This window comes from Stomoxys calcitrans, chromosome 2 (genome assembly GCF_963082655.1).
Source record: "Stomoxys calcitrans chromosome 2, idStoCalc2.1, whole genome shotgun sequence".
Lineage (NCBI taxonomy): Eukaryota > Metazoa > Arthropoda > Insecta > Diptera > Muscidae > Stomoxys > Stomoxys calcitrans.
This window is the reverse complement of record NC_081553.1, coordinates 219,868,224-219,884,227: the sequence shown is the minus strand read 5'-3', so window position 1 is coordinate 219,884,227 and position 16,004 is coordinate 219,868,224. Positions and strand designations below refer to the sequence as shown.

Here is a 16,004-nt window from a genome sequence, read left to right as displayed (position 1 = left end):
AGTGAGTTAAGTTAAACCCCTTGACATACTTCTGCAATATCGCACAGATCGGTTCAGATTTGGATATAGCTGCCATATTGACCGATATCTACGTTTTAGGTTTTGGGGCCATAAAAGACGCATTTATTGTCCGATGTCGCTGAAATTTGAGACAGTGAGTTTGGTTAGGCTCTTCGAAGTCCTTCTTCAATTTGGCCCAGATCGGTCGAGATTTGAATATAGCTGCCATATAGACCGATATCGCGATTTAAGGTCTTGGCCCCATAAAAGGCGCATTTATAATCCGATTTCACTGAAATTTGACACAGTGACTTATGTTAGGCTTTTCGACATCCGTCTCGTATATGGTTCAGATCGGTTTATTTTTAGATATAGTTAGTGTACTTTTAGTATTTGGTCCAAATCGGAACATATTTTGATATAACTGATATGGGACATAAGGTATGAAATTTCCACCGAATTTTGATGAAAGGTGGTTTACATATATTCCCGAGGTGGTGGGTATCCAAAGTTCGGCCCGGCCGAACTTAACGCCTTTTTACTTGTTCTTACTTTCCTTTTATCAAAAAACCCAAACTCTTCAACTTTTAAACTATCTCATCTTCTCATGCAATTACGTGACGTATTTTGAGGGGGGGTTTTAAATACTCGTATTAAACCAAATTGTTTTGTTATAAAACAATTCAAAAGAAATTGTTGTTAAATATGACAATATAATGTTGGCTGCCAGGCAGATAGACAGACAAGCAGCAGGCCAGCCCAGCCCGCCAGCCAGCCAACAGAGGAGAAAAAAAAGAACGTGTGAAAAATTAAGAAATTGAATCATAAAATTTTGGGGAAAAAAATGGAAGAAAGATATAATCAACTAAGGCAGGCAAGCTGGCCAAGCTGCTTCCCCACTCAACATGGCCACAAAGTAAATCAAGTTTAAATCATAAAACGAAACTTGTAGCAATTTTCCATAGAAAACCACAAAAAAAATAGCCCACAGAGATAAAAATGCATTACAAACCTCTTTTTTTCTTCTAAACTTTGAATTAATCACCTCAAAGAAAGTGCATCCTCCTTCAAAATGTTCTTTGAGGAGGGGGGGCCGGGGTAAACGGACAGCAGTAGCAGCCCCAACCAAACAGATTATGATTACAGATCACCGCAATACGGTCAATTAAAATGAAACAAAAATGAAACGTGACGTTATGACAACAAAGAAAGAATCACAACAAAAAAAACCAACGCTCGTGGTTATTAGAAAAAAAACAAAAAAGGCCTTAATGATTTTTCACCTTTAAATTATAGGAAAAAAACCAAAAAAAAAAGTTGTTAATAAAGAAAAATCTAACACTTTCTTTGGAAAGAGTCTCTTGCTTTAACAACAGCTTGGTACAATGCTTAGAACTACATATGCAACTTCGTGAAACCAAGAAATTGAGTTGTTATATTTTTTTAGAGAAACCACATTTTGAGGTGTCTCGACCACTAACGTCATGCCCACAGAGCTTAGATTTGATCTTGAAAACAAAAAAGCCATCAATCATCATCTTTGCTTTGTGATTCTGTTATGATTACCCTAGATAGAGTCATCTTCAAAAGTGATGCGCCAAAGCCGATAGACCACAATAATTTATCGCCCAAATGAAAGGAAAATAGAGTTTGTAAGTGGCCTAAGTATTTGTGGAGTTTTAACGCTATTTACACTTTTGAAATAGTTGGCTGCAGCAAAATGATGCACTACGATACTTAATTTTCTTGAGTTGGCTGTGACAGAACATTTTTACCACTAGCCGAACGTAGAATAACGTTTCAAGCGCCTCGATCTTCGGCGCTCATTTTAAAATCTCTGACACCAAGTTTCGACGTGTCTCCCATCACTTGGTCTCCCTTTCAAAGGTCGCCTCGATCTTCTGCGCTCATTTTATAATCATTGACACCAAGTTTCGACGTGTCTCCCACCACTTGATCTCTCTTTCTGCAGGCTTTTGGTTGCCCGGTTTGCGTGTACCATCATGTAAAAAATGCAAATTTTGCCCATGAAAATTCCACTAAGGAACAGGGGCAAACTTCTCACATATAAATGAGTGCTGTCCGATTCAAGTTTAAGCTCAATGATAAGGGCCTCCCTTTTATAGCCGAGTCCGAACGGCGTGCCGCAGTGCGACACCTCTTTGGAGAGAAGTTTTACATGGCATAGTACTTCACAAATGTTGCCAGCATTAGGAGGGGAAAACCCCCACTGAAAATTATTTATGATGGTCTCGCCAGGATTCGAACCCAGGCGTTCAGCGTCCTAGGCGGACATGCTAACCTCTGCGCTACGGTGGCCTCATGTTTGCCTTCAAAAAACTTCTTTGCTGGAGCTTCTTCATCCATTCTGACAACATGACCTAGCCAACGCAGCCGTTGTATTTTGATGCGTGTAACTATGCTATCATCGTCATACAGCTCGCAGTTCATACAAAGCCTATATTCTCCATTAACGCAAACTGGCCCATATATTTTACGAAGAATCTTTCTCTCAAATACTCCAAGCACTGCCTCATCTGCCTTCACAAGTACCCATTTGTCTGAAATTTTGTACGACGGATCCTCTCATGACCATCAACATACGTGTTTATTATGGTCTGAATCGGTCTATAGCCCGATACAGCACCCATATAAATCGATCTCTCTATTTTACTTCTTGAGCCCCCAAAGGGCGCAATTCTTATTCGAATTGACTGACATTTTACACAGGTCTCCAACATATAATTTAATTGTGGTCCAAACCGCACCATATCTTGATATCGCTCTAATGGCAGAGCCAATCTTTTCTTATATCCTCTTTTGCCTAAGAAGAGATGCCGGGAAAAGAGCTCGACAAATGCGGTCCATGGTGGAGGGTATATAAGATTCGGCCCGACCGAACTAAGCACGCTTTTACTTGTTTGTTTTTGGATTTTGTTTTCTTTTTACTTTTATTTATCTTTTTTTATTTTATTTAAAAAAATAAAATAAAGTAAAAATTTTATTTTTTTTTATCTTATTTTATTTTATTTTATTTTTTTGTTATTTTATTTTATTTTAATTTATTTTATTTAATTTTATTTTGTTTAATTTATTTATTTTTTTTTATTTTATTTTATTTTTTTTATTTTATTTTTTATTCTTTTTTGTTTATTACTTCATTTATTTTTTATAATTTTATTGTATTATTTTTTTATTACTTTATTTATTTTTTTATATTTTATTTTAGTATCTTTTTATTTTATTTTTTTTTTATTTTTATATTATTTTTTTTAATTTTATTGTTTTATTTTTTAATTATTTTTTTTATTCTATTTTATTTATTATTTTCTTTTATTTTTTGTAATTTTGTTGTATTATTTTTTTATTTTTTTATTACTTTATTTTCTTTGTTATTTTATTTTTTCTTTTTGTTATTTTATTTTGTATATTGCTTTATTGTATTTCTTAATATACTTGTTTCAATTTTATTTATTTTTTATTATTTTTTTATTATTTCTTTATTTTTTTTATATTTTTTTTGCTATTATGCAAAGTAAGGATTTTAATAGACCCGGAACTCAATTCGGCGGATTAGTTTACATGAGGTCTTTATCTCTTTATGGAACTTTATCTCTATGTGAACGATTATACTTTGACCTCACTTTCTGTTTTATTTCATTTGCCTCCAGCAACACGTGTGAAGAAATAAAACACTTCAAAAATAATGTTATTAACAGACAAATGGAGATGATAATGGTGGTGGTGATGTTGTGTCACAACTTTTAGCGGTAATTTAATGTTTAAACAAAAATTACCAAATGCGCTTTACTTTTCTCACCACCCAGACTTTAGGGCGCAATTTTGCTGCTGTCAGAAGAAAATAAAACACAACAAAAACAACAACAAGACGACGAAGCAAAAAGTCATTAGTCATACATTGAAGGTATAGAAAGTACGCGAAAAAAAAACAAAATAATCAAGTGTGTCTTAAGAAAACAAAATTCAAAGGGGGGTAAAAAAAAAGTTAATTCATACATTTATTTTTTCTTACTTAGTAAATATGTAAGAAACCATAAAGCTATGACAGACAACAATTAGTGGGATTTAACAAAAGAAATAATGAAAAAAAACAAATTGGAAAATGAAAGTAAAACACTATGGAGGGGGAAAAAGAATGAGAGCAGAAAAATTCAAAGAAAATTAAAATAACCATGAAATGGCTTCAATGTTTGTACATGACGAAGAATATCTCAACCAAGTAAATGACACGGCGCATGCGCAACCATATAAGCACACATTACATTTTAATATATTTTAAATTGCACTAGACACCACACACATTGATTCAAAAAGAAATTTTAATTAAAAATTAAAAGTGCTTGCAATGGCCAATTCTCATCACAGCTTAAAACCATTAAAAGACCATTTACAGTAGCTCTGGAGTAGAAGCAGCAGCAGCAGTTTTAACGAAATGATCACCAAACTCGTCATTGTTGTCATTATGCTTTGCAGCTGTCTGTCTGTCTCTCTGTCATATCACCTTGATCTGAGCAGTTTTAACGGTTTCTGGTAATGCCAACTTGAAATCGCAGCTATAGGCAAGCAACCAACGCCAACCGAGATCAAAATCATTTCTATTAGCCATAAAACCGACATTTAGCACTTTGGTGGACGTAAATTTTAGCCAAACTCAATTATCATCGATCGAGCAAAGCAAGCACAGACGGATGGATGGATATCCATCCCAACTGATTACCAAGGAAAAACCAACCATCTCTACACTCTTGAGAGAGTCAATTTATTTTCCCCATTATGAACTTTTGGAAACATTTCGAAAATAAAAAGTCATTGCCACAAAAATGAGAGAAGAGGCGTATTACGAGATTTGATACCTTAACATGGGATTTACATTTAGCTGTCAATTTTTCGATTAAAAGAGGGATAAGAGTTAGAGTATTAGCACTGGGAGAAAATCTTAATAAATTTGTAAAGATAAAATTTAATTTTTAAAAATAAAAAAAAAAAAAAAACAAAATTAAATGTCAACCAAATGTGTATCTTTGCAACATTTTCCTTTATAGAATTATCAAATAAACCTATTTTATGGCTTCAAGTTTTGTGAATAAGACCGTCATTCTATACAACTTACTTGTATCCATACGTTTTTTTGATTAGACTTCAACTTACCTAGAAGAGAAGAAAAAAAAATTATAAATAGAAGCTCAAAACTTACAAAATTTTTTTATTCCTCAAATATTACAGCACTTTTTAACGATAAAAAAATTAAAAAAATCTTAATGCACCACACTGGTTACCTTATAATTTTTTCTACCTTCCCTTGTCCGAAAATATAAAAAACAAGAAGTCAAGTTCCAGATCAGCTTTATCAGGTTATGGATCGATTTGAACCATATTTGACAAGGTTGTTAGAAGTCATAACATAACACCTCATGCAAAATTTCAGCCAAATCGGATAAGAATTACGCCCTCTAGTGGCTCAAGAAGTCAAGATTCAAGATCGATTTATATGGCAGCTATATCAGGTTATAGACAGATTTAGAGCACACTTAGCACATTTGTTGGAAGTCATATCAAAACACGTTGTGCAAAATTTTAGCCAAATCGGATAAGAATTGCGCCCTCTAGACGCTCAAGAAGTCAAGACTCCAGATAGGTTTATATGACAGATATATCAGGTTATGGATTGATTTATATGGCAGCTATATCAGGTTATAGACCGATTTAGAGCATACTTAGCACATTTGTTGGAAGTCATATCAAAACACTTTGGCAAAATTTCAGCCAAATCGGATAAGAATTGCGACCTCTAAACGCTCAAGACGTCAAGACTCCAGATAGGTTTATATGACAGCTATGTTAGGTTATGGACCGATTTCAACCATACTCAGCACAGTTGTTGGAAATCATAATAAAACACCACATGCAAAATTTCAGCCAAATTGGATATGAATTGTGCTCTCTAGTGGCTCAAGAAGTCAAGACCCAACATCGGTTTATATGGCAGCTATCTTAAAAAAAGGACCGATATAGCCCATTTACCATCCCAACCGTCATACACTAATAATAAGTATTTGTGCAAAATTTCAAGCAGCTACCTTTACTCCTTCGAAAGTTAGCGTGCTTTCGACAGACAGACTGACGGACGGACGGACATGGCTAGTTCGACTTAAAATGTCATGAAGATCAAGAATATATATACTTTATTGGGTCTTAGATGAATATTTCGAGGAGTTAAAAACAGAATGACGAAATTAGTATACCCCCATGCTATGGTGGAGGGTTAGAAAACTTGCCAAGCTGTCAGAAATCAATTGTAATAAACCAAAATCTTAATACCAAGGAAAAAACCATATGCGCCTGCGCATACTCCTTCACCAATAACTCTTGCCTTTGGCCACTCAAAGTCAAGGAAATTACTTAACAGCGTAAATATTATTTTTTCCAAAATTGTTTTTCTCAACCACATAAAACACCCATCAGCAGTTACCTCAGTGGAAACCTCATTGGAAAACCTCAGGTGTAGTTCGGCAGCATGCATAGATTTATGGATTTATTTGCACATGCCAAGTGTCTGTTTCATGAACTTTGAAAAAACAAAAACCACAGACAAAGAGCAATAAAAAAAATCACCGCTGGTAAAAAAAAATTAATATTTGCCTATGTCAATACATAAATTCACACTTGGGGTGTGAAGCGAAAAAGTGTTGAAATTTTAGGCGTGTGATAAGCTTTTCCAAATTATTATTATTTTTTTTCAATTTTTTTTTTCTAAACTGTGGTCAAGTGGTGGTTGTGGCAATTGATTGCTTTGTGTGAAAGTAATTTGCAATTGGCCAAACTCCCCCAATTTTTGTGTTGGAATAATTTACTGATTCATTCGATTTCAAGTCAATATTTTTTTTTTTTATTTTTAATCAAAGATCAAGATCGAGTGTGTATCTGTATACGTAAATAAGGGGACAAAAAATAAAAGTTTGTCAAAAAATTTTATGAAAACAGAAAAATATTTTTTTTAAAAATCCTATTCAAAAAATTTTATATTTTTTTAAATATTTTTAAAGTATTTGTTTTAATTTTTTTTTATAAAAATGTTATTTTTTTATTTATAAATATTAATATTTTGTTTAAATATTCAATATTTTTTGAAATATTTAATATATATTTTTTAATATTATTTTTTAAAGAGATTGGTTTATATTTTTTTTTAATATTTATTTATATTTTTTTAAATATTTAAGTATTTTAATATTAAAATAAAATATTTTGTAATATTTTTTTATATTTTATTTTAAAATATTTTTTTTTTCAACTTTAGTTGTCTTTTCTCCAGGGTGGAGGTCGAGCCTAATGTTGTTAAGCGGGAAAATTTGATTATTGAAAAACTAAAAAAAGTTTTTTTTTAATTATCAAATTTTCCCGCTTTACATCATTAAGCTGGACTCCAACTTTGAGAAAAGGCAACTAAAGACTTAAAAAAATAATTAATTTTTTTTTAATATTTTTGATTTTTCTTTTTAGAACCATTTTTATTTTTTACATTTTCTTTTTTTAATTTTGTTATTAATTTTTCTATTTTTATTTGTTTATTTTTTCTATTTTAATTTTTTATTTGTTTTTCCTTAATTTTTTTTATTTTTTCTTATTTTATATATTTTTCCTTAATTATTTTATTTTTTCTTAATTTTGTATTTTTCCCTCATTTTTTTGTTTTTTTTGTTAATTTTTGAAATTTGTTTTTAATTTTTTTTTTTTAATTTTTGAAATTTGTTTTTAATTTTTTTTTTTAAATATTTTGTTTAAATATTCAGCGCTTTTTAAAATATGTAAAATTTTTTTTAATATTATTTTTTTAAAAAATTTGTTTATACTTTGTTTATATATTTAAGTATTTTAAAATTAAAATAAAATATTTTATATATTTTATTTTATTTTCTCCTCATTTTTTTAATTTTTTTTTTATTTTTGAAATTTGTTTTTATTTTTTTTTAATTTAAAAATTTTTTTCCAATTTTTGTGTTTCTCTTTCGAGACGAGCTCTATGATCTCTTAGATGTACTTTTTCTCAATGCATGTGTTTTTTTAATTTTTTTCTCAATTTTGTTTAAGTTTTTTTTGTTATTTAAAATTTTTTTTTTTTACATTTTCTTATTTCTTTTTATTTTGTAGTTCTTTTTAAATTCTATTAATTTTTTTTTTAATTTTCTTTTTATTTTGTTTATATTTTTTTGTTTTATTTTTTTTTTTGTAATTTTTTTTTAATTTTTTTTTTAATTTTTAAAAATTTTTGTTTAATTTTTTTTTTAATTTTTAAAAATTTTTGTTTAATTTTTTTAAGGCATTATTTTTAATTTTTTTTTTTTAATTTTTTTTTGTAACTTTTTATATTATTTTAAATTTTTTTTAAATTTTTATTTCATTTTTTTGTAACTTTTTAACGTTTTTCTAACTTTTTATTTTTTCTTAATTTTTTGTTTGTTTTTCTAATCTTTATACCCTACAACACCGCTGTGGTACAAGGTATTACAGATTTGTGAATTTGTTTGCAACGCTAAGAAGGAGAAGAGCGTGAAAAATGTGCAAAATTTTATCAGAGTCGGATCGGATTTATACATTGCTCCCATATATATCATTCACCCGATATTGTCTTTTAAGGCTGTAGAAGGCACAATTATGGTGTAATCTTCACCAAATTTGTCACAAAGTGCTTTTTTGACGTCTTAGTATGTGTGCAAAATTTCATCAGAATCGGATCAGATTAATATATATAGCTCCCATATATATCATTCATCCGATATGGTCTTTTTTGACTGTGGAAAGCACAATTTTCGTCCGATCTTTACCAAATTTGGCACGAAGTGCTTTTTGTGACATCCTATTTTTTTTTAATGATGTCTTGCCATGGGCGGAGCGATGAGAATCACGCCCACTAGGGCATTGGGGACTATTCCCGATATCCGACATACAGATTAAATCTGAGGCATCCACTGCGGCTACGAGACTTAAGGCGATGGGAGAACGGATAGGGGATAGGAGCAGGCCATACGAGTATAATAGTTGCATAATCGAGGCAAAGATGGAAAACCTGGAAGGAATGTAAGATGTTTCCGATCGGATACCTGAGACAAATGCTGCCAGCGGCGCAGTCGGAATCCTGGAATTGTCATCTAGAAGTTCATGCTACACAGATGGATCAAAGCTAGAGAACAGAGTGGGCCTGATGGTCTACATTGAGAACCCAGGGACTGAGACATGTTTCAGACTGCCTGACCATAATACGGTCCTGCAGGCGGAGATCTGGGCGACCATGGAATGCGTGAGGTGATGTGGTGTTAACGCGAAGACATAAAATGTGAACATCTTTGCGGACAGTAAACAGGCCATGAGGGCAATAACAACCACGAAAGTAAGGTCACGAACAGTCTTGCAGTGTAAGAAGTAGATTAACGCCTTCTCTGAGAATGGCACGATCCGCATCGTTTAGTGCCGGACCATAGAGGAGTAAAGGGAAATGAAAAACAAACGATTTGGCAGTAAAGGCCAGAGGACTGCCGTCAATAACCTTGGTTAACCGAAGCCTTGTCTCAGTGTATCGCCAACTACGCCCCTGTTATGAAGCAAATTTATTTATTTTTTTTTTGTATTAAGCTGATGAGAAATCTCGAAATTTCTTTTGATGAAACATCTTCATATACTGATTGAGTGCCCATAAATGAAAGTGCAAACAATAAAATAGGAAAATGTATAAGTGCTAAGAAAAAGGCGTCAAAATTCAATTATGATGACAGCTAGCCACAAGTGACACCATCAACCTGACCTCTTCAATGCATAGCGAATTTGCAAGAAACTACAACTATGATAAGACCCATGACAAATGTGACATGTGGCATTAAACTTTGCAGTTGATGGAGGAAAAAACAAAACATACGAATGTGGAAAAGAAGTTGGTTACTTGTGAGAAACCAAAAAGTAAATAGAAACCAAAATTAAAATAACAAACAAATAAAAAAACTAAAAATTAAAAAAAAATAGTAAAAACAAAAACATAAGAATATATAAAAATAAATAGAAATAATTAGAAAATAAAAACAGAAAAATCAAACAAAAAAAAGGGGAAAAATAAATTAAATTCAATATGTATTCATTATGTATGTTTATAAAAATAAAAAAAAAAAAACAAATAAAAATAAAATTAAAATAAATATAAAATAAAAATAAATATAAAATAAATATAAAAACAAAAATATATATAAAAATAAAAACTAATGCAAATCAAAATTTAAAAAATTAAAAATTAAATTAATTTAAATAAATAAAAATAGAAAAAATTAATATAAACAAAAATAAAAACAGAAATAAAAAATAAAAATAGATAAAAATAAAAACAAAATAATATGAAACCAAAAAAATAAGAATAAGAACACAAAATAAAAAAATAAGAGCAAATAAATTTAACAAATAAAAAATATTATAATAAAAACAAAAAAAAAATAAAAATAAAATCAAATAAATAATAAATATAATTTAATAATAAATAATTTAAATTAAATAAAATAAAACTCAAGAACAAATTAAGAATAAATAAAAAATATAGCTAAAAACAAAATAAATAAATAAATTATAAAAAATATATAACAATTATATAACAAATAAATTGAAGAATAAATAAACAAAAACAAACAAAAATATTAAATAAAAAATAAATAAAATAAAAAAATTAAAACAAATAAAAAATAAAAAGTACAAACAAGGAATAAATAAGAAAAACAATTAAAAAAATTAAAAAAAAATTAAGAAAATAAAAAAAAAATACTAAGTAAATATAAAATAATAAAAAAAAAATATATAAAAAAATATATAAAAAATATATAAAAAATATATAAAAAATATATAAAAAAATATATAAAATATATATAAAAAATATATAAAAAATATATGAAAAATATATAAAAAATATATAAAAAATATATAAAAAATATAAAAAATATACAAAAAATATATAAAAAATATATAAAAAAATATATAAAAAAATATATAAAAAATATATAAAAAATATATAAAAAATATATAAAAAATATATAAAAAATATATGAAAAATATATAAAAAATATATAAAAAATATAAAATATTATTTATTAAAAAATATTAAGTACAAGAAATATAAAAAAATATAAAAAAAAAATTTAAAAATATATAAATATAAAAAATTAAAAATTAATAAATACAAGAAATTAAAAAAATTAAAAAAATAAAAAAATTAAAAAAATAAAAAAATTAACAAAAAATTAACAAAGAATAAAAAAGTTAAAAAATTGAAGTAAAAAAAATTAAAATAAAAAAATAAAAATAATAATAATAAAGAAATATCAATAAATAAAAGTAAAGAAATATCAAAACTAAATGAAAATAAAAACAAAAAAAAAAAAAAAACAAGTAAAAGCGTGCTAAGTTCGGCCGGGTCGAATCTTATATACCCTCCATCATGGATCGCATTTGTCGAGTTCTTTTCCCGGCATCTCTTCTTAGGCAAAACAGGATATCAGAAAAGATTTGCTCTGCTATTAGAGCGATATCAAGATATGGTCCGGTTTGGACCACAGTTAAATTATATGTTGGAGACTGGTGTACAATGTGCATTTGGGGGCTCAAGAAGTGAAATAGAGAGATCGATTTATATGGGAGCTGTATCGGGCTATAGACTGATTCAGACCATAATAAACACGTATGTTGATGGTCATGAGAGAATCCGTCGTACAAAATTTCAGGCAAATCGGATAAGGATTGCGACCTCTACAGGCTTAAGAAGTCAAGATCCCAGATCGGTTTATATGACAGCTATATCAGGCTTTGAACCGATTTGAACCTTATTTGACACAGTAGTTGAAAGTAAGAATAAAATACGTCATGCAAAATTTCAGCCAAATCGGATAGGAATGGCGCCCTCTAGAAGCTCAAGAAATCAAGACCCTATATCTGTTTATATGACAGCTATATCAGGTTATGAACCGATTTGAACCATACTTGGCACAGTTGTTATAACACGACGTGCAAAATTTCATTCCAATCGGATAAGAATTGCGCACTCTAGAGGCTCAAAAAGTCAAGACCCAAAATCGGTATATATGACAGCTATATCAGGTTATGGATCGATATGGCCCATTTACAATACCAACCGACCTACACTAATAGGAAGTATTTGTGCAAAATTTCAAGCGGCTGGGTTAACTCCTTCGGAAGTTAGCGTGCTTTCGACAGACAGACAGACGGACATGGCTAGATCGACATAAAATGTCGCGACGATCAAAAATATTGGGTTGCCCATAAAGTAATTGCGGATTTTTCATATAGTCGGCGTTGACAAATTTTTTAACAGCTTGTGACTCTGTAATTGCATTCTTTCTTCTGTCAGTTATCAGCTGTTACTTTTAGCTTGCTTTAGAAAAAAAGTGTAAAAAAAGTATATTTGATTAAAGTTCATTCTAAGTTTTATTAAAAATGCATTTACTCTCTTTTAAAAAATCCGCAATTACTTTTTGGGCAACCCGATATATATACTTTATGTGGTCTCAGACGAATATTTCGAGTAGTTACAAACAGAATGACGAAATTAGTATACCCCCCATCCTATGGTGGAGGGTAAAAAAATTTTTACAAATAAAAATTTCCAAAAAAAAAATTTTAATTTTAATATTTAAAAAAAAAAACCTAACTTAAGAAATTTGGTTCAAAATTCATCCCCTTCATATTTTCCAATTCTATGCCGCTTTTAGATATGGGCGGATATTCGCTCTGGGCTGGACGTCTTAAAAACTCAAATAAAAACACATTTCTTAAGATGATTTTACCAAGAATTTTGTTACAATTCTGTCACAAATGGACCAAAATCCGGCTAATTTTAAAACATTAAAAAACTGTTACGAAATCTAAACAAAGTCAAACTAGGCATAGCAACGTTCATTGACGGCCGCAATACGATGAATTGCCAACGACGAGACTGGTGGAGGCCCATAAAAGCTATTTTTCACACTGCATTGCATTGGACGAATATTGAACGTCGTACATACTCCTCTTGAACAAATTTTCCATATTTTCCAACAAACTTGGAAGATGAAAAACTTTAAACGGTATACGGAAGACATACATGCAGGCAGGCGGCAAACAGACAGACAGGCAGTGCAATTTGTTGAAGGAAACATTTGGGACGACTTGGGTTTTCGGCTTCAGCTAGCCACCCCGACCACTCAGCATGCAAAAAACTAAAAAAAAAACTGTTTGGCACCAGATGCAGCGGAAAATTCATTTGGTATCCATTTGGGAGGAGGGTGATTATGGCCTATGGAGGCAGTGAGTGAGTATGGGTATACAACACCACACTCTTGTACTATTTTTATAAATAATGTCTTCCCGAGTCTCTTCAAACAGAAAAACCATTAACGTAATTTTCAGTTTCATTTAGTTTGGCTATGTTTTTTGAATCTTTTTTTTTTTGTCTAATCAATACCAATGAAACATCCTAGTCAGCCATAAAGAAATGTGATCTTTATTTTGGCCAGTGAGTGGGCCAAAGAGCGTGTCCACACCATGTTCTGGTACAAGGAAAAATTTATATAAAAATTATTTCAAATTAATATAGGAAGCATATTTTTTATGTTCAGTCGGACATGGGAAGGTAAACATAAATTGTCAAGAGGATCAGATCATGAAGTGTATCATGAAACAACAGATTTGGAGTTGTTACAAACAAAATAACGAAGTTTGTCAACCTCCTACTGTTTTATTACAGCACATAACAAAAGTAAAAGGAATTGCATTAAAAATAGTTTAGACCAAAAAGTCATGACCCAAAAATTCCAACAACAATGAAATACATTTTTTTTCTTAGTGTCTAAAATACGCCCTTCTAAAAAAAAACTATGTAACCTAATCTAAAGAAGATGGACCGTGAAAATTAATTTTTCTTCTAAACCTCTATAGGCAATTGACCCCACCCCATGATACGCAATTAAGGCGCACTTCATCAACGCTGCGTAATCCTAAAAACTTTCAAAATCTCTAAAGAAGGAATTTCCATTTAATGCAGCGCGGACAAGACAAGAAAATTAATTGTAAAAAAATATTATGATTTATAATGACAGACAGTGAAAGATGAGATTATCTGACAGACAGACACACGGGCGTTTGGAGAAGAAGAAAAAAATTAAACTAAAAGCCTAACATTCATGCACACATTTGGGAAAGAAAATCAAAAGCTCGAAGATCAGCTGCAAAGATTGACTACTGCAACGACTGCTGGAACTGGAACTAAATAGAAGAAAAAGGCCACAGCTGCATATGGAGCAACTAATGCCACACTTCTCAGAGTCATCATCAGCCACACATTAAGGCGAATATTAGATCACAAATTTCAGATACCAGAAACATGAGAGTAAAATAACTTAAAATAAAAAAAAAATAGAATCATGTCTTTTGTTGTGGTACAAAAAAAAAACATACAAACAGAAGTAAAAGTCAAAAAAAAAGAGTACTAAGTCGACTTTTTGAAAGCCTACACCACATGGGATATAATCGCTAAATGACGTTAAACAAATGCAGTAAAACAGAAAAATCTAAATCGAATTTCGATAAGAAGAGAATTTCACTTAAAATACTTCTTCATTAAAATCTAATTTTGGTAAATAAAATTAATTTCGATAAAAAAAAAAAACAATTTCGAAAAAATAAAACATCGATAAAATTTTATTTCGATAAAAATAGATTTCAATAAAAATTGATTTCGATAAAAATCGATTTCAATAAAAATCGATCTCGATAAAAATTATATATCGGCAAAAACAAAATGTCGATGAAATTAACATATGGTGTTTCGATAATTACCAAATTTCAACAAATATATAAAGATAACTCAATTTCGATACATATATATTTCGATAGAAGTCAAATTTTTCTTGGAAATTATGTTTCATCTTTGTAGAAATTGAATTTCGATAAAAATCACATTTCTATAAAATTTTAATTTCAATTAAATTTTAATTTCGATAAAAATCAAAATTCAATAAAATCTTAAATGCGATAAAAAAATTCAATTTCGATAAAAATCCAATTTTGATATAAATTCAAATTCGATAAAAATTCAAATTCGATAAAAATTCAATTTATGTAAAAATTCAATTTCGATAAAAATTCAATTTCGATAAAAATTCAATTTCGATATAAATTCAATTTCGATAAAAATTCAATTTCGATATAAATTCAATTTCGATAAAAATTCAATTTAGGTAAAAATTCAATTTCGATAAAAATTAATTTTCGATAAAAACTCAATTTCGATATAAATTTAATTTCGATATAAATTCAATTTCGATAAAAATTCAATTTTGATAAAAAATCAATTTTGATAAAAAATCAATTTCGATAAAAATTCAATTTCGATTAAAAATCAATTTCAATAAAAATTCAAATTCGATAAAAATTCAATTTCGATAAAAATTCAATTTTAGTACAAGTTTGCAAATAAAAATTTTATTTAATTTTAAAAAATTGATAAGAACCAAATTTCTTATACTTTAAATCTTGGTAGTAATCGAATTTCGATAAAAATCAAATCTCGATAAAAATTCATAAAAATTATATTCAACAATATCAAATTTAGATAAATATCTAATTTGTTAAAAATTAATTTCGTTCAAAAAAATACACACTTTTGAACTAAATTTATTCGATATTGAAATAATTCGTACAATCGGATCTTGTGCGGCTGCAGACCGCAGGGTTATCTGTTTCTATTACAAATAGAAGTACCAAAAATTCTTTTAGACGGAAAGTTTGTAATAACATTTGACTGGTTTCTTAGATCACGATTTCGTTCGGTACAACCGAACTCGTCAGAAGGATTTTTCAAAATAGATATCGTCTTTTACAACAAAACAAACTTTCCCAACTGCTACTCTAAGCAATCGTTGATTGCCATGAGAGTAAGTTTTCAATATAAGCATGTTGCAGCCTTC

At 29.4% G+C, this 16,004-nt stretch overlaps 1 protein-coding gene across 8 annotated transcripts in view; it reads right to left on the bottom strand.

Annotated features, from left to right (window-relative positions):
* Window positions 1-16,004, bottom strand: part of LOC106091010 (microtubule-associated protein Jupiter) — a 248,431-nt gene that overhangs the window by 135,962 nt on the left and 96,465 nt on the right. The window contains exon 1 of one of the 8 annotated variants that reach the window (XM_059363619.1): window positions 5,132-5,156. The exons of the other annotated variants lie outside the window; for them this stretch is intronic. Within the exon in view, the coding sequence (XP_059219602.1) occupies window positions 5,132-5,141 (10 nt within the window). The 5' untranslated portion in view covers window positions 5,142-5,156. Of the gene's footprint in view, window positions 1-5,131; window positions 5,157-16,004 lie in introns of those variants that run through there. 8 annotated transcript variants of the gene reach the window in all.